General features: G+C 45.5%; 2 protein-coding genes and 1 long non-coding RNA gene across 12 annotated transcripts in view; 1 reads left to right on the top strand and 2 right to left on the bottom strand.

The window, feature by feature from the left end:
- Nucleotides 1-7,738, top strand: part of TFB1M (transcription factor B1, mitochondrial) — a 66,046-nt gene extending 58,308 nt beyond the window's left edge. The window contains exons 6-7 of the mRNA XM_005891552.3: nt 3,829-3,956; nt 6,905-7,738. Coding sequence (XP_005891614.1) covers nt 3,829-3,956; nt 6,905-7,136 — 360 coding nt within the window. The 3' untranslated portion in view covers nt 7,137-7,738. The remainder of the gene's footprint in view (nt 1-3,828; nt 3,957-6,904) is intronic.
- LOC138989183 (uncharacterized) lies at nt 1,971-6,907 on the bottom strand. The gene is made up of 3 exons (XR_011465430.1): nt 6,726-6,907; nt 6,208-6,330; nt 1,971-2,744 (listed from the first exon to the last, which is right to left on the bottom strand). It is a non-coding gene; the product is annotated as an uncharacterized lncRNA (long non-coding RNA).
- An 8-nt stretch (nt 7,739-7,746) lies between the features above and the next one.
- TIAM2 (TIAM Rac1 associated GEF 2) overlaps nt 7,747-25,523 on the bottom strand; it is a 240,898-nt gene continuing 223,121 nt past the window's right edge. For all 10 annotated transcript variants that reach the window (XM_070376925.1, XM_070376920.1, XM_070376923.1 and 7 more), the window contains 12 exons: nt 24,990-25,169; nt 21,615-21,683; nt 20,573-20,698; nt 19,393-19,501; nt 15,430-15,609; nt 13,470-13,588; nt 12,415-12,523; nt 11,760-11,818; nt 11,085-11,190; nt 10,077-10,164; nt 9,558-9,712; nt 7,747-8,342 (listed from right to left, as the gene is read on the bottom strand). In XM_070376925.1, coding sequence (XP_070233026.1) covers nt 7,747-8,342; nt 9,558-9,712; nt 10,077-10,164; nt 11,085-11,190; nt 11,760-11,818; nt 12,415-12,523; nt 13,470-13,588; nt 15,430-15,609; nt 19,393-19,501; nt 20,573-20,698; nt 21,615-21,683; nt 24,990-25,169 — 1,896 coding nt within the window. The remainder of the gene's footprint in view (nt 8,343-9,557; nt 9,713-10,076; nt 10,165-11,084; nt 11,191-11,759; nt 11,819-12,414; nt 12,524-13,469; nt 13,589-15,429; nt 15,610-19,392; nt 19,502-20,572; nt 20,699-21,614; nt 21,684-24,989; nt 25,170-25,523) is intronic.

Genomic DNA, 25,523 nt, shown 5'->3' with positions numbered 1-25,523 from the left:
TCTTACATGCTTATGCTCCCAGAGTAAACACTGTGACTGTTTAAAATCTGTTCTTTTTGTATCATTCTAAGAAGGAAAAGAGAGGGAAAACACTCTAGCATTCTCCAACCTGCTTAACTATACTATCACAGGCAGTAGTGACTGTGACCGCTCCCCTTCTTGGGGGCAGATGCAGCCGCAGGGCCCAGGACGTTCTGATGGAGACGTGGGCGTGGGAACCCTGAGGGAGTGAGCCAGCACTGGTTAGGGAGGAACCAAGCATCCTTAGGGCGCTCACCCGACTCTGATTTCACCTGATGCCGAACGTGACTCTCCTACCTCAGGATCGCTGGACCCTTCATGCCGTCTACACGAATCTGAGACAGTCCTCCCTTGAAGGTTGAATCCCTGTGTTGTTTCTGGAGCCTCATTATTCCCTGTAGTCATCCTTTGTTCGCATCACTCCTTCCGTCCTCTCCCAGTTGTGGTCATATCTTGGCTAAGTGAACTGTAACTTCCTAAGCATTTTTCCTCTCCAGTGGCTTATCCTTTAATGGTCCCGAACACCATGGGAGCTGTTGAAGACCTTTTCTTAGATAATGGCCAATATTCTATCTGTACCTTTCCGTGGGGGTAGTTATTGAGCTCTTTGACATGTTATGATGATCATCTCAAAGAAACAGGGCTGTACAGTCTTCAGTGTTCCCTGGACCGTGTTGATTCAGGATCTGAGCTGGCAATGTCTGAGATTTAATAGCTTCTTACCCCAGTTCTCCTGTGAGGCCAAAGTGCTGCTCTGAGCTCATAACCAGTCACGTCCTAGACACGCTGGCCTCCAGCCTGCTCATGTTGAGAAGCAGAACCTCCACTTTGTGCAGCATTGACCTTGCGGTGGGTTGGAGAGGCAAATATTTACCGTTGTAAACGCTCTAGTTTGAAGTTTCAGTAGGTCATTTTAGTACACTGACCGGCTGATTTCGGAACGGGACGGCGGCGTTTCATCCAGGAGTTTTAGCTGCGTCTAGTGCCCATGCACTGACTTCTTTTTTGGAATCAAACCCTTTAACAAACTTAAAACTCAGGCAAGGAAATTTAATGGTTGTAATTTTAAATAAGCATTCATTTATAAGTAAAAAGCATTTTTGAATCTATTACCATAGTTACCAAGTAGCTTCCCTGTGGTTCTACAGAAAATGGGCTCCATCCTACAGCGTGATTCGAGAAGTGTGTTTGGAGGCAGGTGTAGAAAAGAGGGTGGTGTAGGTCTCCCAGAGAAGCAGGACACGTTCCCCGAAGAGCCTTTTTGCCTGAGTTTTCTGTGATCCTCTGCTAAACAGTGACTGTATTTGATTGTGAGTGGAGATTTCCTTTTATCTGAAACATACTATTAGCCAACTTAACTGGGTATCAGAGTTAAATTCAAACTTTAGAAGTCTACTGCTACAGTTTATATGGAGTGCTGCTATATTTATACAGGGTTTTAAACTTTTTAAAAAATAAAAAACAGACATTGCCTGTATTTGTAAATACTAGCTATATCTCAAACAGAGAAGGCAGTGGCACCCCACTCCAGTACTCTTGCCTGGAAAATCCCATGGATGGAGGAGCCTGGTAGGCTGCAGTCCATGGGGCCACTAAGAGTCGGACACGACTGAGCGACTTCACTTTCACTTTTCACTTTCATGCATTGGAGAAGGAAATGGCAACCCAGTCCAGTGTTCTTGCCTGGAGAATCCTAGGGACAGGGGAGCCTGGTGGGCTGCCGTCTATGGGGTTGCACAGAGTCGGACATAAAATCAGGCAAATAAAGATGAGGCCAAATTTTTAAATCCAAGGATTCTAGGAGTGGCAGTTTCTTACTGGAAGGAGAATGCATCTATCCCTGTTTTCGTGCCTTTGGTCTTAATAGTATTTGAACATTAGAGTTTTGATAATATTTTGTGGGTTTAGGGTTGGGTAGGGTTTAATTTTATCTCAGTTTAATAAAAAATTATTTTCTCTGGAGACTGGCAGGCTGCTGACTGGAAGAATCCTTTCAGAACTAATTTGGAAGGATTGGATGGAAAGGATTCAAGGGGCTGAGTCATAGAGGGTTGGCAGAATGAGCGGTCAGGACAGGAATGCCAGTGAGCACAGGTGGGAGAAAAGGGTGGGCAAAGTTGAGAGAACGGTCTAGAACAGTTGAGTTCACTTGATCCCCAGTCCCATGTGCTGTCCCGTGCCTCTCTCCTCTGTGTTGACCACAGGCCCTCTGGGGCGCCTGGATCCTGTTTCGTGGTGTTTTTGTGAAGCTCTAAGGAAAGTCCTGGCCTTTTAGCTGAAAGTGCTAAAAGTGAACTTAGAAGTTCACTAAAACAAGAACTTAGGAAGTGCTTGTTAGTGAACTTGGAGAAACACACAGAGCACAACTTGAAAAAACTATTCAAATTTAATAAGCACATTGAGATAGTCACTCTGCAGTGGGAGAATAACTGTTCCACCCAAAGTGTATAATCGTCACTAAAACAGTCTGAAGATGGACATTTTAGGGAGCATTTTCAGGTGCAAAGTCTCTCCATTGCCAGCTTTCACTCTCCAGCTTAGAACATTCTCAGCATTTGCCAGCCTCAGTGATGGGGGAGGTCAGCGGGGCGGTTCCAGGCAGCTCAGACCCCACCCAGCAGGGGAAACCCTTCTGGCGCCTCTGAAAGCCCATCCAGGTTGGTCTTCTTGGGTCTTTCTTATCCAAACATCCTCACATCACGTGCAAATACTTTTCCTCCAACCTAAAAACAAACAAAAGTTGCCTTATATATTACAGGCCCACTTGAAGGAATAATTTTGCAGCTACAAGGATATTTAGGAGCATGTCCTCCCGAGAGAATGCGATAACCCCTTTGAGTTTTAAAACATAGGGTTCCTTTTGACAAGTAGTGATACGGCCCACACTTCATAAATTGTTGGACTTTCTTAGAGTGTATGATGTTCTAAGGAGCAGGTTTAGCAATAATCCCTTAGAGCCTGAAGCTTTTGTAAATTACGAGTAGACTTCCCTTACGAGTAGACTTCCCATTTCCCAGACCACATCTGTGTCAGGCTTGTGTGTGTGTCATAGCTGCTTTGACTCCATTTCCTCTCCTAGTCTTTACTTTCAGTATTTTTCTAGTGTTGTTTTGAATATATCCTTGTGAACCACTGTGAGTCCATTTTTAGAATAGGGATATTTTTATTTTCTGATAAAGAATCTCAACAGCTGGTAGTAGCTTAACACTTAAACAGTAGTATTTTTGGTGGTTTCCATTACATTTGGTTCCTGCCTTTGCCTCGTGGGACGTTTAAAGTTGTTAGCAGAAAGTTATGTGGCCATGCAGACGAGCATAAATTCAATCCAGCTGATTAATCAGTATCTATATCTGAAAGAATTGGTGTCTTAATCGATTCCCTTTATGGGGAGTTCAGTGCTGAGTAGTCCCTGGGGGCCCAGCTCCCATGTCTCAGGCTTTTGAAGTCCAGACTTACACTCGGAACTTCTGCTGCAGCTTATTTTTTACTCATTCAAAAGCTAAATATTCTTATGCTGTTACCTGCCTACAGACTTTAAAGATTACCTGGATTAATCTTAAATGGCCATTGTAAAACCACATTCTGAAATTAAGTGACTATTAAGCACAGGCCTAGTGGCTGCCGTTACAGAACAGATACAGCCAACTGGGAGTTCCCTGCGGCAGCTCAGAGGCGAGTGTAGCGTCTTACATGCCTGGAGGAGATCTGCCGTGCTCCTGCTGATCCATCCTCCTGTGCTGTACGAAGATAAACCGTTTAATGTACTATAGCAGGCAGTAAAATCCTGTGTGTGTTCTGACGATGAAGGTGGACTCGGGGGTGGTGCACTTCACCCCCCTGACCCGGCCCAGGATCGAGCAGCCCTTCAAGCTGGTGGAGAAGGTGGTTCAGAATGCCTTTCAGTTCCGAAGGAAATACTGCCATCGAGGGCTCGGGTAAGAATGCTTTTTCCTGCTTGGTAGCACTTTTTACAAACTCCTCAATCACCTTCCAAGATTAGGAACTGATGTTTTTACAGTTGTTCAAACTGCCGTAAATGTTACTCTTAGTTCAGATCCTGTGATGAACAAACTTAACAGCCACTGAGGAGAAAGCAAAACGTTGTCTTAACCGCATATGCCACCGGGAGGTTCTGTTTGGTTTGGTCATAAGTACAAACTAAAACTGACATCACACAGTTTGCAGTGAGGCTGTACTGGGCGGTCATCATTTCACTCAGGACTCAAACCATCTGAGCTGTTGTTACTCTTGACACTTCTGCCACTACACATGTGGTGTTTTCTCCAACGCGAGAAGATTCCCTAATTCTCTGACCACCACCTGGGTGTCGTGCAATTTAATTCAAGTCTGATAACTCACTGCCTGGCATTAACGCAGACACTAGTGGCAAGTCCCAGGTTGCTGCTGATATTTTCTGACTGGCTGTAAATCGGCAGTTTCCATGATCTCGTCCATCTTCAGCCTCAGCAATCTGCTAGAATGGCTCATAGTACACTTACTTTCATGTATTGGTTTTAAAAGCTATAACTCAGGAACTGCCAAAGTTGGAGGAGAGGTCCAGGACATGGTTTGGGGGCGGGATGCCCTCTCGAGGTTTCTTCCTTCCCAGCACCTCGTGTGTCCACCAGCCTCGAAGCTCTCCTAACCCTATTATTTGGGGGTTTTATGAAGTTCATTACCCACCAGGACTGAGTAAAGCATTGGCCACTGGCGATCAAGCTCAGTTTTCCAGCTCTTCCCTCCTCAGACGAGCAGTGGTAGGTGCATCCTTCAGTCATATAATTGAGTCCCCTAGCCTGATGCTTTCCAGGGGCCACCAAGAATCACCTCATTCGCACAGAATTCAGATATGATCAAAAGGGGCTTGTTATGAATAACAAACGATGTTCCTGTCACCCCTTACACAGGAAATTCCAAAGATTTTAGAAGCTCTGTCTCAGGACAGAGACCAAATATGTGTATCTCCTATCACACACTAAGTGGGTTTTTTAATGCCCTCTTTCCATCAGGTTGCTATATCTTGAAGATTTTAAGGACATGTTTAAAATTAGGAAGCAAAGATAACTTCTGAGTAGCCAGAAAAACGTCTGGCGTATCCGTGAGATCCGTGTGTATCTGTTTTTATTAACAGAGAGCTCCTGTGTGTGAGCCTGAAAGGCCTCAAGGTCACCAGTGATGCTTGATAGCCAGTGACAGTCAGGAAAACATGTGACTAGGCCCAACATAGTCTAAGGAGGCAGCAAAGCAAATGTGTGTTTTTAAGATATCCACCTAATACAGTCAACTGTAGTTCTTTACATCAGTTTAGCTTTAGAGGCACATACTATTTTCTAGGGCTTCCCAGGTGGCGCTAGTGGTAAAGAACCTGCCTGCCAATGCAGATGTAGAGAGACATAGGTTCGAGCCCTGGGCCAGAAGGATTCCCTAGAGGAGGGCATGGCAGCCCACTCCAGTATTCTTGCCTAGAGAATCCCATGGACAGAGGAGCCTGGCAGGCTCCAGTCCATGGGGTTGCAAAGAGTCAGACATGACTGAAGCGACTTGGAACACATTATTTTCTAAGATTAGCTAGCTCCATTTCAGTTCTCTCATTCTGGTTCTGTGAAGAGTCCCCTTAGCATGTGAAATTACTTCAGGCCCAGCTGGACAGCTGCCTCCTGAAACCATTGGAATCCACAGACCCACCCTTGAGGATCTGACAGGACAGGTAGAATCCCCAGCCTGCCATTGGAGTTAGGCCAGTGTTCATGCTACTACTTCTCTAGTTGGTGATGCTGCTGGCTGTCCTGGTACCAATAAGTGAAGGCATCCCTCTGGTTCACCCCAGCTCCCCGCCCTCCCCCCCCCCCCGCCACAGCCAGGATGCACTGCCACAAGTTGGATGCAAGCTGGAGGTCACACAGGGTCAGGGAGGGAAAAAAAAATCACAAAGTACATCCTACGTGTAGCAGTCCTGGAACTGGCCTGAGCCCAGAGTTGGCCCTGGCATCTCCAAGACAACCCGCAGCTAAGTAATGAGCTCCTTTCACATCACACCGCCGTCCCCTGTGCTGAGATGGACCAAGTCTTGTGACTGTCTTTGACTTTTTGGTGACCCTCAGTCACATCACACCACACGGCAGTCTCAGATCACAGAAATTATGATCAGACCCCTGCTTGCCATGAAACTGAACGCAGTCAACTCACCCTGAAAATGTGGGGACCTGGCATTCCTAGTTGAGAAGACCATCAGCCTGTAAGAAAACTCTGTCGTCTCTTGCCACGACGTCTTCCAAGCCCTTTGAGACAAGTTCTGTTGAACCTCTGAGACTTGAGAGAAGAAAACAGAATCCAGGTGTAGCTTTGCAATATTTCAGTCAGTTTCACTATTCATTTTAAAACAATAATCTGATTGATAGATGAAATTTACAGTTTATACTTGAGTCAATTTTAAAGATGCTTCAGTTATCTTAAAGAGGAAAATAACTTTCTATTTTCACATGTTTTCTAACTTTAGGCTGGTAAATTCAAGTGACAGAGAATCAAAAATGCACCAGAAATAATACGCAATTTTTATATTTAAAATGTGAGGCACAAACTTGTATTTCTCTGAGAATGCAGCTGAGCATATGATAAATTTCCCTTAGAGATGCACGTACTGATTTGGCTTTAGAGCTCTCTTCTCACGTGGGCAGATTAGCTCTGCCCTCAGTGGTGGTTCATACCTGTTGCCGGTGGTGTAAGCAGAGCCTCCTCCACGGGCTTGGGGCCCGCAGGTCTCTGCAGAGGCTCTTCTTCCACTCCCTAATGTTGTTGGAACCATGCCGTTTTCAAAGGAGGAGAGAAGGAGCAGCATCGTTTGTAGAATTAAAATGAAATTCTGATTTTTTTCCTCTTCTTTCAGAATGTTATTCCCTGAAGCTCGGCGATTAGAAAGCACGGGAAAACTGTTAGAGTTGGCAGATGTGGACCCGACTCTCCGACCTACCCAACTCACTGTCTCACATTTTAAGAGCCTCTGCGATGTGTACCGAAAAATGTGTGATGAAGACCCACACCTCTTTGCTTACAATTTCAGAGAAGAACTCAGGCAAAAGTCAAAAAAAGAGGATGACAAGCAGAGCTGCAGACTGTAGCTGCTACTCAAGGGGCTGCCAGCCTGCCAGGTGCTGAACTTCTCATGTGTGCGCACGACTGTGACTTACTCCCCTTTTACAGCTTGGTAAAGAGAATAAATATCAAGTAAGATAGAGTACAAGCTTTAATATACATATATATACTGCATAGATGTGACATGTTTAGTATAAACAGCATCTATTACAACCTTACAAAAATGAAGTATCTGCACATTGTACCCCTAACCCACATTAAAATAATTTAAATATGCTTTAAATAAAGTGAAACCTAATAGCTGAAAGTATTGGAGAAAAAATGACCTTTTAAAAGCTATTAATCACAACTTCCCCACCTTTTTCTACATAAATTAGAATGCATTCATCTTAAGGATTCTAAATCATTTTGATACCTGCTCAAAAGGGATATAAACTAAGTAATTTACAAATTCTGACCAGTTTAAGCTAGTTTTCTGATCCACAATAAATTAAAATAACTTAAGTCTTTACAACTATTTGTGGGAAAATGTATCCTGCACAAAACCTAATAATGAATAGTGTTTCTGCAATTTTCATTTTGCCACCAGTTTAAAAGTGAAACCAGCAATGTAAGCCGTATCTGGGTTGGACTGTGCTAGGACTTTCCATGGCTCTCTGTTTCATAAAAGCACTCTTCGTTGACAACCGATGTTAAGCTCTGGACGCTGAATTCTCGCTCAAGGACAGAGCTGAGATCAAGGTTGGCGTTTCCAGGATGACTGTCCAGGGACTGGTGACGTGTCTGCGCCTTCAGCAGGGTGCCCCTGTCCCGCTTGGTGCTGTTGGCCTTGCGTTTGATGGCGCAGAAGTGCCCCCGCACCAGCTTGGGCTGCCCGTCCTTGCTGGGCGGCTCTTCAGCCGGGTGAGCATCAGGGTCCTCAGAGATCCTCAGTCTCTGGAACTGGATCTCGATGTCTTTGGTGGGGCTGCCCTGCCTCCGAGCCTGGGGGTAGTCGTCCTCGTCGTCGCTCAGAATGTCGCTCTCTTTGATGAGACTGTCGGAGAAGTCGGCCAGGCCCGCGTGGGGGTGCTGCTGGGTATCCTGCCCCCTTCCGGCAGGGGGGCAGCCGCTGCTCTGGGTGCTGCTGCTCAGGCTGCCCTCGTCCGAGTCCAGGGAGCTGCCCTTGCCCGGCTCCCCCGGCCACTCGCTGCTGGAGGAATTCTTAAGGACTTTTAAGGACCTGGATGAAGCTGCAACGAGAAAAGCACACGTTCCCTTATGACAGAGGAACTGTTTCCACAATGTGTAACGTTGGCCTTGGAGGTTATGAGAGTTAACATCTTAATTAAAATTTTTTCATCTCACTTAAATTACTAACTGTCCTGGGACTTGAGCAAAAAAAAAAAATGTAGATACTGCAAATATGGACATTTTTTACTTATGTGTAATTGAAATTTTAAGTTGGGGAATTTGGCATTTTTGGATGATAAGTTATCAGAACTTAATTACTGAGATAGAATAAGTTATAAAGTGTCATAAGGGCTAGGATTCTTATTTTACTAATGAATAAATTTAAAAGTTAGTGGCTAATAAAATCTAGGTTCCTTTCTTTTACTAAAGTACTTTGTAGTTTCAGAACTAAGATTACATTATTTCTCTGCCCACCTTCTCACCTGTTTATTTCCACTGTTGCTCAGGTAAAGATTGGAAAATGCTCTTTTTCTCATGAGAACTGTCTGTTGGATTTCTCAACTTTGAGATTTAACAAGAATATTGAGTTGCACACACGTGTATTTGTGTTTAACTCCTTTCTCTTGGGTTGAAAGGAAGAGGGGGAGTTCAATTGTGTTTCTGCAGACAATAGTATATTTTTGATGGCTGTAGCTTATTTTGCCAGTGGAGGAAAAAATAGAAAATATATGGTAAATCTGAAGTGGTCAAACTACCAAAAATGAGAGATACATTTTGCAAGACTAAAAACTAGATCAATGATATTAACGAAATAGTTATATAGAAAGCTGAAAGTTTATCTATACAGTGGGTTTACTGAGAGTGGGTATATTCGACTTTTTGACCTTTATTCACTTAGAATTGACCTTCTCTAGAGGCTTTGCACTGTTGCGAGCACTGGAACATGACAATGAGCAGAAACAAGTCCCTCGACTCTGGTACATTTCAGTGGACGAGAGAAGATGGTAAGTGCAGACTGTCAGCCAGTGGAGACGAGGGTGGGGGTGGTTGTGCTTCACAAAGTGGGGAGGGGCGTGTTGTAGGTTTCTTAAAAGAAACAGCATGGCAGTGACCACCTCATCCATCCTGTGTGTTGGGGTCTGGTTTACAGCTTAGAAAGCTACTGCAGATCATCTACAAAGTGATGACTGGCTGCCCTGTTCGAAGAGCATACATGCTTGCAGAGAAGTTTATCATAGTCTCCCGAGTACACCCAAGGCTAGACAAGTTCTCACCTAATTTGGCTGAGACAGGAACACGGTTCTTAAGGGGTACCAGGCGATCCTTACATGTTTTCTCCAGGGGTAATTCACACTTTATGTGACGCCTGAAATTTTCCCTCAGAATAGATCGAATCACCTTGACGATGTTGGTTTTGCTTTCATTGTCACTAGAGGGGAGAGAAAACACTGGTTGTTTCTGCTGTCTCACCCAGCTTGCCCTTGTCTCCTGCCCTCCCGTGGTACATGAGGGCAGACTGACAGCAAGTTGCCCAGCCTCTGTATGCCGCGGCCTCTTGTCGCTTACAAAAGGAGTGAGGATTGATGGTTCTTGAACTTCCTGCAGGCACTAAGATTTGGATGTATATTTAATCAATGTATTATTCTACTAGAGCCGCAGTTGCCAGTTTGGAGAGGGTGGGTGTGATCCTGAAGTCATCAAAATTCAAGAGGGCACCAAAAATAAACCCATTTTTAAGAGACTATCATTCTATCTTATTCCCATTGGCTTTCATTTTTGGAAGGGAGCAATACCTGCAGCACAACTGAAAGATGGTCTCTGGCCGTCCTTCTATTTCTGACTTGGTGTGGATCAGCTCCCATAAGGAATTATTTTCTGTCCCTGTGTAAAAAGAAACCAGGGGCTGCAACTCTGCCAAAGATGCTGTGATAAAGGACACCCATGAAACTTTAAACCCACAATCTAGAGAGTTCAGTATTCCCAATTCTGACTCTCCTCATTTTCTTCTGGGGCTCAATTCTGTGTATGACTTCCACAATAGTTAAAAAAGTTAAATGTGTTTTAGTTACTTTTTGTACATTTTGTGCTGACATTTCCCATCCACCTTGGTGCTTCTACCCTACCTCTGGATCCCATCTCTGGGGAAGAGGTAAGTGAACCCCATTTTTCAGCCTCATCCCTTGGAAGGAGTGTGCTCAGGCACTTTAGGTAAAGGCAGCCAGCACCACACTTAGTCATGGTTCCGGAAACGTGAGTACTTCCCGCAAAAACCGAACAGGGACCCAGACCGTCACCGCGGGCCTCAGCCTGGTGGTCTTTTCCATCACCAGTGGCACTGGCACCGGAACAGGGTTATTCTAGAAGGATCTCTGAACATTTTGCATGGAAAATTTTTTTCTGTATCACTTGTAATACTGCTGAATCTTAAGGAATTTTCTGGTATTTCAAATTTGTAAGAATTTGTGGACCTGTGTTTTTTAACAAATTTTAGGGATAGATATTACCCTAAAATTATTAGAATAACTAGAAATGTTAGATATTAGGAAAATGTTGAAAACCATAAACAGTGAAAATAAGAAAACAATGAAGAGAAGTATTTAGCAAAGAAAAGTCATCCTCTAGCATTTACTTCCTCCAAAGCCTGTAAAGAGACATCACAACAGTCTCTCGTCCTCATTTTCCTTGCCTGTAAAATACCAGAAATTATCCCCAGGTTCTTTCCTCCTCCTTTTTCATTCCATAGTTTGAAAATTCCCTGAAGATGTCTTTTTTCTGGCATTTGTACAACATGCAACCATTACCTGCTGTATTTCCCAGTCTGACTTGAAGCGCGGATATGGGGATCAACCAGCGGAACTTAAACGGATCCAGGTCAGCATTGCTGTGTGCAGGCCGGGAATTTGAGGGCTGTAAGGTGAAAACCCCCCAAGAGCAGGTTAGAGCAAGCTGGCTCCCAGGGTACATGTGCGCAAGGCGGGAACTGGGCGCTCTCCCTGGTGCAGACGCGCCGCTGTGTGGGGCTCGGGGTACAGAAGGGAATCGGGTCAGGTGAGCCCCAGCTCTGAGGAAGCTCTCGATGGGCTGCGGACAGGGCAGCGTTGTGGTTTGGGGAGCAGAAGTCCTAGGCTTCTAAGCAATAATGACAAGCAAGCCTTCTATGATCTCATGTTACCACCTCTAAAGAGAAACCAAAATTATATAGACTGACTTCTATGGAGCAGACATGGGTCATTTTTAGAGACAGAAAAGCTGCTTTTCTAGGTAGGCCCCCAGCACGGGTATTTATGTCCATCTTTTCAGACAGACAGCTTTGATGGGGAGAATAAGAAATACCCCAAGTATCTGATTCGCTCAGTTACCCCAGGAATAAGCCACATCAGTTGGCCAGGCCTTGGTCCTTAGCAGGCTTCCCAGTTCAGTAACAGGAAGGTACAGTTCAAAAAGTTTGCTTTAACCAAAGTTAATTCATGTCTTACCAATTTCTTTTTCAGTTTGCAGTTTTCTTTATAAACCAATATGACAGCTCTCTTAAAAACTAAAGAGAAGAGAAAGAAATGTCATTATTTAATACACACTCTCCTAACATTGAACTGAAGCTGAGTATTTTAATAGCACAAAGCTCTTCAAGATTCCACAATGCTGACACACGGGAGAATAAATAGTACTTCCTTCTGTTCATATTTGAATCATGCACAAGTACTTGCTTATTTAAAAGCTATTGTTTGAACGAGATCCTGGCATTTTGTTTTTTGAATTCGTGTTTTATCAGAAGCTGAGGACATGGGGTTCATCTCAATGAGAACTCACAGTCTATGCCCCCTCTCCCAGCTCTCAGTGGGAATTAAGACATTTTGAAGTGCAGCAAACTAAGATGGCAGATTTCAAAAATAGACCCAGGAGCTCTGTTCCTGTAACACTTGGCCAGATCCACCAAACCAAGCAGCAGAAGGGAGGAGAAGGTCGTGTGTGTACAGGGCAAGGCTTCTAAAGAGCTGGAAGCTGCCCATGTGAAGTCAAAGCCATTAGCGCAGTGACTCTAAGTCCTTCTGGAAATCAGGAGTTTGTGGGTTTAGGAGGTTCTTCATTCTTGCCAGCCCCTCAAGTTTACATTCTTGTGAATGGAATACTAACCAAATACTGTGAGTTCAAGGTCCTTTCTGGCTTTTCCTAGAGACAGAAATGGATTCAACCAGGACACTGTAGAGTGCATCAGAAGCTCCCCCATTGAAAGTTCTGTGACCTGAATGGTAAAAACAAGATCAAGGAGACATGGAAATCCAGGGGCGGGGGGCGGGGGTGGCTCAGGAGAGAGGGATCACACACATATGGTCATTGCTAAAACTCAGGTATGTTCCATTTTTATGGTTCCCATGAACACAGGGCCTTAAATAGCAGGTTTGAAAACATGAGCTAAGCACCACACTGAAAAATAAAGGTGAAGGCATTTTGCCCCAAGGCACACACACTGTGACCTGTGGGATGACATTCCTCCCACCCCAGGGTCAAAGTTCATCCCAAGTGCCTTTGAAACCAGGTGAGGCCTGCTAATAAAAGAGGTACCAACATTGAAACTGACTGTAATTAAAAAAAAAAAAACGTTTCCTGTTCTTGCCTTTTTCTACTTAAACTACATTGCTCCTTATGTGTAGACTTTTTAAAGCTCAAGATGCTAAATTTGGTAATCCAGCCAGAGAAGAAAAGTAGGGAAATTGTCAAATTCCACTTAAACTGCTTTTATAAGTAAGGAGGTAGCCACCAATACTTGAGGTTAGAAAAGGGAAAAAAAGGAAAAGCCTTCAATTCTCTTCCCACACGCTGACTCCCACTGCCTTTATCCCTCCCCTCCCCTCCCACAGCCCCAGCTCTCCATTTATAGTCTAGCCTCTGGGATTTGTCCTGACCTCACGCTCCACAGGAAGAGGAGGAAGAGGTACGGATACGAGCTAAGAACTAGTTCTCTGGGTACAGTAGTTATTAACAGAACAGATGATTACGCCTTTAGGCCAATGCAGTCAATTTTATGTTATATTTACACCTAAATCTTATAATAAGCATTAGGATCAAAAAGAAAATTTTAGGCAATTTCTCCTGTAGGAAAGCCCTAACTGGGTGGCCTGGCCTGGAGGTCACCTCCAGACCCACGGTCACAGGCATTCAGCCTCTCGGAATCCGAAAGTCCTACTGACCTCCTTCTCTGTTCCACTCTGCTCTGCTACAAGCTGGTCAAATACGGTCCCATAATCTTCATATATCTTCTGCATCTCATTGATGTGGCTGGCTACTTTTTCCATTGCCTTTAGTGCTTCTGCAAGATACGCAGTCATAATTTGTTTTACAGTTTTGATTTGTTTGAAATCCTACCCAACAGCAATAATAAAAAACCTTAAGATTCAAGCCAGAATTCGAGACCAGTTCTTAACTAACAGTAGCATCATTCAGATAGGGCTTAAATAGCCTATGGTAATCTAGTTATAATGAAGAACAGCAAAATTATCTTCCACCTCAAATTCTCCTTGAAATGAGGCAGAGTACAAGTAAAAAGCATCACTAACAATAACAGCTCCCACCTATGGACACTTTCTATCTGGCATATTCTCCTAGGTGATTTACATGAGGCATCTCATTTAATCCCCACAGCAGTGCAATCAGAATAGGACCTATTATTGATCCCATTTTACAGATGAGAAAATTCAGGTGCAAAGGGGTTTTTTGCCAGACATGAGGAGGAGCCAGAATTAAACCCAAGGCTGATTAGCCATAGGATACCTGCTCTTAAATTTTGCCCTCCTCCCGGACCACTTAACTGGAATAGTGATCAATGACAGTTCTTGAACAAGAACTTACAAAAGCCTCCATAAATATCCCCTTTCCAGAGCAACTGTTTGCATTTATGTTTGGTGTTAATTTGAACTTTATACATGAGCATGTGAGGGACAAAGTGATTTCTGTCAAGGTCAAAAAGCAAAATTTCAAGTCACCTCCAAACTATTTTTCATATCTTGTTCTTCTGATTCAGGATTTTAATTCCATCTTTAGAAGAGGGACTTTAAGCAGGCAATTTTTTTTAACAGACCCCTTTTAAAGACCACCTCAGTGCAAAGTGAACTATTCACACAGCAATTGAATCCTAATCATAATTTGTATCATTTATAAGTTTTAACTTTCAAACCAAAAAGTTTATCCTTATGATACAATATGCTTGTCACAGAAAAACCGTTTCATTTACACTGCACTGTTTGCTATTCAGTAATACTAATATTTACTAGTAAGTTTGTTTCCCTCTCCATGTGCTTATTATGTGCAGCTTAACTGGATCTCCTAGTTCTGACACATGGAGAACAAATCCCTTTTACTCTCCAAACAGCATCTCTTTAAGGGATACTCATTGCTGTTCAGTTACTAAGTTGTACCAGACTCTGAAACCCCATGGACTGCAGCACGCTAGGCTTCCCAATCTTTTACTATCTCCTGCAGATTGCTCAAGCTCATGTCTGTTGAGTCGGTGATGCCATCCAGCCATCTCATCCTCAGTCATCCCCTTCTCCTCCTGCCTTCAATCTTTCCCAGCATCAGGGTCTTTTCCAATGAGTCATCTCTTCTCATCAGGTGGCCAAAGGATTGGAGCTTCAGCATCAGTCCTTCCACTCTAATTACTATCAAAGTGAGGGGCCCTGTGTATTTGACAAACTTAGGCTGATCATTTCTGAGGTTACGAAGACGACACATCGGCGTCAGCTGGTAAAGCTTCATCTGTCCTTGGGAGTTCAGTCTCCACTGGCAGCTGTCCACAAGGTGGAGCCTCACACAGCAGAATGGATCAGTAAACAACACAGAACCTCACAAAGTTGTGGGGGAACAGGCCCGGGCACAGGTCCTGGCAGCACTATTTGTTAGACACGTGACCTGAAGCAATTTATTTCAACTCCCTGAGCTTAAATTATGTTCTTTGAAAATGGAATCGTCCCTCCAAAGGGCTATTCCAATGAGATAATTGGAAATGCTGTGCCCATCTACAGGGGTGGCCATAATGCCTAGCTATTTGCACACACTAAATGGTACCTAAAGGTGAATAATCACGATGCTGAGAAGCATTCCGAATGTGACACCAGGCAGCTGTCAGGTCCCCCCTCGGCCCCCGCTTCTTACCCGTCAGATGATAGTGCTCCTCGCTCTCGTGGTCCGTCAGGGACACCAGCTCCTTGAGCAGCAGCGGGTACTTGAGCACCCTCTGAACTGGCTTGATGAGGTAAGACTCCAGCGTGGAGGAGTGCTGCTTGGTGGGGTTCCGGGCATCCAGAAAAGCCTTAAAGGCTTTATCAGTTTTAGCTGCAAGCAGATGGATTAAAAGACCCTTAGAAGAGCACAGCAGGATGATGTAAATTCCACTTCCTTTAGGTTTTAATGGAATTACAGATGATCCACTGCTACAGCCCTCCTAATGACATCCTTCCAGGAAAAAACCACCTGCACCAGTGGGTCATGCACCCGCTGTCAACAAGGACTCAGCATCATCGCTTGGTGACGAATCCCACAAAGGGAGCTTACTGGGCTGCCAGAAGGGCCCCAGCCACAGACCAAAGAAGAACATGGAGTCAAAATGCAATGGAGTCTGACTTTAAAGGCACGTTCACCTGCAGACCCACAAGACAGATTGAAACTCACTTTCTCAGCGTCTATATCAAATAATTCATAAAGCCACAAAACAGTACTATCCAAACCTACACCATCAGTTCAGTTCAGTTCAGTCGCTCAGTCGTGTCTGACTCTTTGCGACCCCATGAATCGCAGCACGCCAGGCCTCCCTGTCCATTACCAACTCCCGGAGTTCACTCAGACTCACGTCCATCGAGTCAGTCATGCCGTCCAGCCATCTCATCCTCTGTCATCCCCTTCTCCTCCTGCCCCCAATCCCTCCCAGCGTCAGAGTCTTTTCCAATGAGTCAACTCTTCGAATGAGGTGGCCAAAGTACTGGAGTTTCAGCTTTAGCATCATTCCTTCCAAAGAAATCCCAGGGCTGATCTCCTTCAGAATGGAGATCAAAAACAACAGAATGATCTCTGTTCATTTCCAAGCAAACCATTCAATATCACAGTAATCCAAGTCTATGCCCCAACCAGTAACGCTGAAGAAGCTGAAGTTGAATGGTTCTATGAAGACCTACAAGACATTTTAGAACCTACAACATACCATTCACAAAATTCATAGAGCAAAACAAACCAGTATTTTTTTTTTCCACTGACCTAGGACAGATTGCTACTTATTCTGTACACTTAAGGGCTATTTTTAAAGCGAGATCTTTTTTTTTTTTTTTTCCTTTAAAAATAAGTTGACAAGCACTGCAGCTTCCATCTCCACAGCTCCGAGCAGTCTATGCCTTCCACCAGATTCAGAGCCCCCTGGGCAGTGAAAACCCCGTCTCTGTGCAGTGTCATGAAGGTACACTCGTGAGCCCAAGTGCATTTAATGTTTCAGAGTGCTTGTGGACACCTCAGCTGTTGCTTTGGATTCCACATGCTGGCACTGGTCCACCAGCCGCTGGAATTCAGCCAATTTGAAGGAAGACAAACCTTTATTTGGGGTTTTATACAAAAGGCAAAATACAACTTGTAGGAGGTGCAGTACCATTTTGAAAATGGCTACGAGACAGCGTGGATGGTGAGATGACCGTTCATCTCTGCGACAAGGAACTGAGTAAACCATCTGTATGCTTTTAGTTTATTATACTGCCAAGAAGGCATTCCTCAGAGGAAAGTAGTTGTCTCTGGTTTAAAGAACTAGACAAGATAGATTTGGGCTGTGTCTTGTTAACCTCTAAGACTTCGTCTAGAGGGTAGCACTCTAAGACTCCATTTTTCAACTTGAGCCTATTCTAAGATGCTATGAAGTTCTGGGTTTTAAACTGAAGGGCAGAACTGCATCCGTGGACGTGACTGAACACTCTCAGTATCTGAAGGAACCCTCCACACCCTCGTGACACCACAGAGAGACCGCTCCCCGGTTCTGAAATAGACATATGGAAGCACACACTCGATTCTTCACGGCAACGCCATTAGGAAGCATTTGATGAGAGAGAAAAGGGACTTGAAATGCAGCTTGGCTGCTCCTATCCTGTTGACACAACTAAAAACGTTCCAATACAAAAGCCTCTCAAATGCTTGCCACTGTCACGGACAACAGCCCTGATTCACTGGCTTCCAGACAGGTGGCAGATCTTCACAAGAGTAAGCACACGAGGGCAACCTTAACTCCAAAGGCGGCATTCACCTCTCGCGGGAATCGTTTCTTTCTCCCGGGAATTTTATATTATGAGTTCAAGAGTCAGTGGGTTCAGATCCTAAAGGATCTGCAAGTACACTTGAGAGAATGCAGGTAGCCTGGTGACCTTTCCTGGAGACAGTTCAGATGACCTTAACTAGGATGACATATATTTTCATAAGATGCCTTCCTCTATAGGACCCGCGCAGAACAGGAGCAACCCCTGGGGACCTGTTTCTATTTGACGGTCTCCATGCAGACTGAATTACTGCTGCTCATGACCTTGAGCTTAAAGGCGTCCTCTCATCTCTGCCACCAGAAATGAGAATTCCGAAGAACGAGATAGAAACCTATCTTCTGAGAGAGACAAATTTGAGAATTCTAATCCCATGCCTAACGAGTTTTGTGATGACTTAAAGAAGCTTTTGGTAATAACAGTTAAGCATTTCTGGTTCAGGGAATAATAAAAGAAATGTGTGGGGAAGTCATCCTGGCTTATACCTGAGTTAACTTGAATTTTATACCAACGAAAACAGCCTGTTTGTGAACTATCAAACAGACATTGTGCATCTTCTTTAATTATTAAAGAAAAGGGTGCACTGACCAGAAGTAAAGATGATCTGTGTTAAAAATAAAGATTAAATGCCTCCCAACCTGGGACACCAATGTGGGTCCTCCTTCCATGATAAAACTCCCTTCCCAGGTGCCAAGGCCATACTGACTGGCTCTGTACGTGCCAATCTGGTTTTCTTGGAACCTTGAAGGAATGTATTCTTGACTTATTTGATATTCTTTGTTCTGACAAGACAGAAAACTGCTGGCAGCCCTGCTTCTCTGGAGCACACCCTGAGAGAGTAATCACAGAAGCTGTCTTCTGGGCTAGGCTCCTTGTGCTCGGTCGTGTCTGGCTGTTTAAGACCCTACTCAGTTTGGCTCAAATAAAACTTTCTCCTATTCCTGTTATTGTCTGTTTATTATTTTCATCAACAGGTATTACAGGAATAGCTTGGACATAAGGTTGTTGACTTGATGATGGTGACTGTGACACACACACTCCCTCCAATATCCTACACATGAAGAAGGTCACTGCGGCCATCAAATCTCTGGACAGACTTCCCAGGCTGAGATGACGGGCTGGCTGGCCACTGAAAACCCAGGAGAATCAGAGCACTGACCGTCTGGCCCAAGCTGACCCACTGCAAGTCAGGGGCCAAAATTCAGGCATCTCTCCAGCTCCAAGAGTACTGTTTGCTGTTGACATGAAGGGGAAGAGCGAGACGGGTTTGCTACCGCTGTCTACTTGGACTTCAAAAATGTAAAATCTTCGGTTAAAGTCAGTCAAATAAGAGGATAACAATGCAGAGAAATAAAAGGTACTTCAGTGACAAGCTAGGGGCTGTGATAAAAACCAGCTTCACTTAAGAGCTTTTCATTTTAGTTAACACACGTCCTGTGAGTTTAGTAGTAGTTATCTCGTGGTGGTTTTTTGCAGTGGATCCTCAGGCTTAAGAAAAAGGTTAACAAGAAAGAAAACACCATACATCTCTTTCTACTCCCTCCAGGGGCTTATATGGTTGGTTAAAAGTTTTTAGAGCAAGGAAAAAAGAGTTGGTGAAAAAAGAATGCAGATGTAATTTAACAGCAAAGTGATAGCCAAGCAACATCTCGGCTCTCAGGCACACACATTCACTGTTACCAGAAAACTGAGATAAGTTTGGAACCTCCCCCTCTAATGTTCGTTCATTTCAAGGCCAACAATGGAGCACATCCCATTAAAATCACACTTATCCTTAATGAATACAAATTTACTCTAACAATTTCAAAAGTATAGCTATAAAACGTGAGCCACTTACCTCGCTCTAGAACCTTCTGTACTTTAATATGATTAGCACAGAATCCGCTATACAGTTTAAAGTGGTCCGCATAATAAAGGAAAGAGCCTCCGAGGGAAAACAGCAGTTTCTAGAAAGAGAGGGAAAGTTACATCAGACGTGGTTCATTCGATGTCTGCTGGCTCAGCTTGGCATCTGACCGCTTTGCTGTCTCCACGGTATTCGTCTTTCAGACACCAGGGCACTGTGCTTCAGGAAGGCATTGACTGAAGCCAGGGAGCGCCATTTGCCCAGCTGATGGACGACAGCCCAGGCATGCCTCTAGTAGATCTTCAGTCTGACTGAAAAGTTTCTGGCAGCAGAGCCTCTTGACACAGTGTGCAGGCAAGGACAAGAAAGAAAGTTCTATCTAAAAAAATACATCTGACATGACAGGATATAAATAATCTGAGAGGCTCATTAATAAAGCCAGCTCTGCCTTACTTAGGACAAATGATGCTCACCGTGTATTTCCTTAGTCCCTTTCTACTGTCTTCTGCCTTTCCCTCCCTAGAAGGACCTCATGGAAAAAAAAATGAAGTGGCTCCAGTCATGTCCAACTTTTTGGGACCCCATGGACTGACTATAGCCCCCCAGGCTCCTCCGTCTGTGGGATTTTCCAGGCAAGAATACTGGAGTGGATTGCCATTTCCTCCTCCAGAGGATCTTCCCGACCTAGGGATCAAACCTGGGTCTCCTGCATCGCAGGCAGACTCTTCACCGTCTGAGCCACAGGGGAGTCCTCTTGCCAGTCACCAATGCCTGCTTGGAGACAGGGCTCCATAGAAAAGGATGCTCTCTTGCAACAAGTGAAAACCTATGCTCTCCTCCCAAAGTCACATGACCACAGAGATGCAGAATCAGATGCAGGAGGTGCTCCTTCCTCAGCAGCACTTGCCCTGCAGAGCCTTGGGCAGAGCTGAATAGGGAGCCCGGACTTGTCAACAGCAGGCAGACTCCATAAAAGCTGGGCTGCCCAGACACCTGATTCCCAGAGCATTTACTCGAGGGAAAAGCAGAGCCTTTTTTTGCCACCTGCCAGAGGAATGGCAACACAGAACTTATCTTTTCAACAGTCGAGGGACACCGCTTTCTCTTCCAGGGGAGAACTCTGCACCGTACCCACCTCTATTTGCTTTAAACCTACATCTACAATACTTACTCTGAACTGCGAGGGGGTTTCAAGTATGTTAAAGTCAGACGACGCTGAAATCCCATCCTCCAGGGTCTCGAGAAACACCTTTTGAAATTCAAGCATCTCTGGCAAGCTTCCAAAAAGTGACTCCATCTGAGTGAAGACCAGGATTTGAAAAGAGGGTGTTAGCGATGAAGATCTAGACACCGCTCTGAACTCCCAGATGCACAAACGAACCACAGTCATTCACCAAGAAGGAGACGGAAGTAAATCCTTTAAAGGACAGCGTATTCATGAGGGGACAGAGTTCATACACAGAGGGTCATATACATCTCCGGTCCCTGTAATTCTAGAATACGTTTTTAAGGGGATGTCAAGTTTTCAGAATTCAAATTGAGGGGTGGGGTGTGGGGTTGGCGGGGAATGGAAGTCAGTAAGAAAGAATTAATAACTGTGAGTTAACACTAAAAAGTCACATATTAAAAGGTAATTTGGGTCACACCTTCTACTACAAAAAGGGCACAGTCGCTCTTAACTGCTGCCACTGTGCTTCAGGGGACAGGAGCCACATAAACAGCTCTGCAAGAGGCCACGCCTAGGTCTCTGAAGATCCCTAAGTCTCTAGTTCCTTTGGGACCACTAGATAAAATCTCGGAGGTCTACTACAGTCCCCAGCCTTTTTGGGGGACCAATTTCACGGGAGACAATTTTTGCACAGCCAGGGGTGGAAGGGAGGGGATGGTTCCAGGATGATTCTCACAAGGCGTGAACAATCTCAATCTCTTGCATGCGCAGTTCACAGTAGGGTTCTCATGTCTATGAGAATCGAATGCCCCACTCATCCTTCAGGAGGCGGAGCTCAGGCGGTAATGCAAGCAATGGGAAGTGGCTGTCAATACGGATGAAACTTCACTCGCTCACCTGCTGCTCACTCCTGCTGTGTGACCCAGTTCCTAACAGGCCGTGGACCAGTACCGGTACCATGGCCCAGGAGTTGGGTGACCCCTGAACTAAAGGCAAGCAGAGACTAACCTGTGGGTCGGTGGACTGAGTGAAGGAAGTTATTTACCTCATCTTGGGTAAGAAAGGTCTCACTCTGAAGTGGCTCCAAATATAAGTCGAAGAGGCAGCTCAGATCCTGAAAGAAAAGACGACAGTCTTTAACCCGTGAGTCTCCAAAACACCCAAGCACTGCTCTGTCCACACCTTGCACTGGTATTAAGAACAATGACACTTAATGTGTGGTTGAGAGACTTGGCCCTGAAGGTGGTGGTTCCTTGCTCACCTAATTCAAAGAGGTTAACAGCACAATACAATCAGCATCTGCATTCCACATTTTTCTTTATGGCTCGATCACCTACTCTGCGTATTTGAATGTTTTACTGGCAGAGCCAGTAAAACGGGCTGGAGCCAGCTGCTCCAGCAGGAACACTCCTTTCCCTGCAGAGAACTGAGGTTTGGCCAGGAACTTCTGTCAGGCGTGGCCATGTCTGCCGGCCAACCCGGCTTCCTCCTCTGCCTCAGGGAGCCGGGCGACGGCTCCAGTGTGGACAGCTGAGCTGAGGAGGACAGGATGAGGTCTTGGGAGCTCCTCAGCTTCATGCATTATCAGAATTTCAAACTCCCAAACTCAAGTGCAAGAAAAATTTTCCAGAGATGAACATCATGATGTTTACCATCTAGGCCATCTTTGAGTCTTCACTAAACCTGGGCTCTGACAGCACAGAATAGTGGGAGTTGATGTATTTACAAAACTCTTTAGATAAGTTTTGTTTTTAATAATTTTTTTTTCTAATTTTATTTTTAAACTTTACATAATTGTATTAGTTTTGCCAAATATCAAAATGAATCCGCCACAGGTATACATGTGTTCCCCATCCCGAACCCTCCTCCCTCCTCCCTCCCTGTACCATCCCTCTGGGCCGTCCCAGCGCACCAGCCCCAAGCATCCAGCATCGTGCATCGAACCTGGACTGGCAACTCGTTTCCTACATGATATTTTACATGTTTCAATGCCATTCTCCCAAATCTTCCCACCCTCTCCCTCTCCCACAGAGTCCATAAGACTGTTCTATACATCAGTGTCTCTTTTGCTGTCTCGTACACCGGGTTATTGTTACATCTTTCTAAATTCCATATATATGCGTTAGTATACTGTATTTATGTTTTTCCTTCTGGCTTACTTCACTCTGTATAATAGGCTCCAGTTTCATCCACCTCATTAGAACTGATTCAAATGTATTCTTTTTAATGGCTGAGTAATACTCCATTGTGTATATGTAGCACAGCTTTCTTATCCATTCATCTGCTGATGGGCATCTAGGTTGCTTCCATGTCCTGGCTATTATAAACAGTGCTGCGATGAACATTGGGGTACACGTGTCTCTTTCCTTTCTGGTTTCCTCAGTGTGTATGCCCAGCAGTGGGGTTGCTGGATCATAGGGCAGTTCTATTTCCAGTTTTTTAAGGAATCTCCACACTGTTCTCCATAGTGGCTGTACTAGTTTGCATTCCCACCAACAGTGTAATTTGAAGCCAAGTTCAGTTCAGTTGCTCAGTCGTGTCCGACTCTTTGCGACCCCATTAATCGCAGCACGCCAGGCCTCTCTAGAGATGGGAAAGATTTTTTTTTTCTTGTTCAGTGATTCTGAAGAATTTTGAGTCACAGAGTATTAGAAGTAGGTGACTACATCTGATTCCTCTTACAATCGAGAAATCCAGTTCTGGAGAGCTTGCTAAGGTTAGAAGCCTCCAGAACCTTGTGGTGCAGGTCCTGGGAGCAAGTGACCCTGAGGGTTTCACAATCAAACGGCCCTGGTCTAACCAGCCTCCAAGAACCCCACAGCAGCTGCTTCAGAGCAGAGAGAGGTGGGCAAGTTCCTGGAGCGTCTCTCAGGGAACACATGAGCGCTGCAAACTCCAAGTCAAGTGCAGAGGTGCAGGTTACAGGACAAGTAGAAGTCCATGTTCAATGTCAGCAACAAAAAGAAGTTAAAAAATAACGTGTGTGTGCGTGCACACGCATGAATCACAGTAGGTACCAGGTGCTGGGTCTTTCATCAGAGGCGGTGGTGGGCCGAGGTCACTCGTGCCCATGAGCAGTGACACACTGAGGCTGGCCGCCCTGAGCTGCGACACGGGGGCCCAGAGGAGACGACAGGCGGGGTTCTCGCAGAAAGAAAGGAGAGCCGCCCTTTTTATTCGCTTGGCCCACAGCATGCATTTTGGTCCCAGACTAGGGTCACGATGCAGTGACCCTCCTGGATCCAGTGCTCTAGCAGTTAAATATACCGACAACAATAGGAATAAAAAGGGGCTTGGATTCCACTCTCAACTGTGCCCTTGGCCCTGTGGGTGGGCGCTCCTCAAACATCATCAAGTGGCCACAGTGCCCGCCCTGCTGGGCATGGCCACTGTCAACTCCCTGGACATGCACTTCATCTCCCCCCATTCGATGCAGGATGAGACATGACAGGAAAGGCCATGAAACTGCCATCTCTGCTGCTCTCCTTTGTCCCCTGTGCTTCTCCCAGGCTGCCTCGTTCGTTCTCCCAAAGGCCCTGGGTGAGGCTCTGGCAAAGTTCAGATAAAATGATAGTGATGTTAATAAATGGCAGAAGCTCAGATATGTCTGTGCAGAAAGGTGAGAGCGTGTGTGTGCACGCTGGCACATGTGCCAAAGCCTAATTCAGAACTCAGCGTGTTAGACCTGGGACAAGTATGCCCCTGTCTCAGACCCCATGAGGGGCTCGGAGCAGGCCGCCCAAGGCCACAACGGCAGGTGGAGGCAAGGCCAGGCCTGGATTCTGCGCCTCTCTGCTGCCAGCAAGTGGCCGAGGAAGCGAGTTTAAAATCGTTTCAGCAAATACTTCAAGCAAAAGAACTCTGTCTTCTCAGGCACCCGCATTTTTTGTAAAATGTTTCCCAAACTACTAACTGGAGCCCCTGAGATAAATAAATGATCTCCCTGGGTTGTGAAAGGCCCAGCCGCTGCTCTGTGTGGTGGCTGGGGATGCCCAAGTGATGCCCAGTGCCTCCCCTGTGGGGCTCTGGCCTGCACGGTGATGCCTGCCCTCTGGGGCCCATGCCAGCAGCCGTTTGTGAACACACTGCTCCCTGGTTCCTCATCACTAAAGTGATCTCCGTCCCCCTTTCCCTAAACCAGTGCAGGTTCCTTTCCACAGATTGCAAATGACAAACTAGAACATCTGTTTCCATAGTGAAAGCTACCTTGGTAACAGAATGAGCGGGGATTCTAAATTCTGCAAGCCCGCTCAGCTCCTCCACCCTCTCGCCCTCCCTGGCAGCAATTTGCCACTTCAAGGAGCAGGCATCTCCCTGGTGAGTGGCAGGGTCCTGGGTAAATACAGCCAGGAGCCCCTGCCAACATACAGCTGGCCATCACAAGAGGGGAGCAGGGAATCAGGACGGCATCTTCTGTTACCTTCACATAGGACTTCTCTGTGTCCATGAGCTCCTGGATGACTTTCCGGAGGCGATCTGCATCAGAGAGGTGGCGAGCCAGTGGCCTTGGAGCAGGGTCCTGACCCTCCCTTGGTCCTTCCATGCCGTTGGTCTGGGTGTCGTTAAAATTCCTACACAGCACAGTGATCTGCTCAGCACTCTGGGAGGGAACAAGAGGCACAGGACGTTCTCCATCATTACCTGCCACCCACCAAGGACACGGGGGCTCTCTTCGCCCAGTGCCCTCTTGGGAGTCTCACAGGACATTGATCGGGGGCGTCCAGCTTCGGTCATCTCAAACCCTGCTGGCTACCACTCAAGGTTCCAGTCGTGAAGATACAAACTTACACTTGTTCAGTACTTACCCATGACACTTCTCCACTTTCACAGAAGCTGTGTGACAGACACTTCTTTAGTGTTGAGACTAGAGAATAAAGCACTGAGCTAACCCTCTGCTCTACAATCAAGGTCAAGGCTCTGTGACAGCACCATGCAGACAGACTCCTTTGGTCCA

This window comes from Bos mutus, chromosome 9 (assembly GCF_027580195.1).
Source record: "Bos mutus isolate GX-2022 chromosome 9, NWIPB_WYAK_1.1, whole genome shotgun sequence".
NCBI lineage: Eukaryota > Metazoa > Chordata > Mammalia > Artiodactyla > Bovidae > Bos > Bos mutus.
Note: the sequence above shows the minus strand (reverse complement) of the source record. Positions and strands in the feature narration are given on the sequence as shown.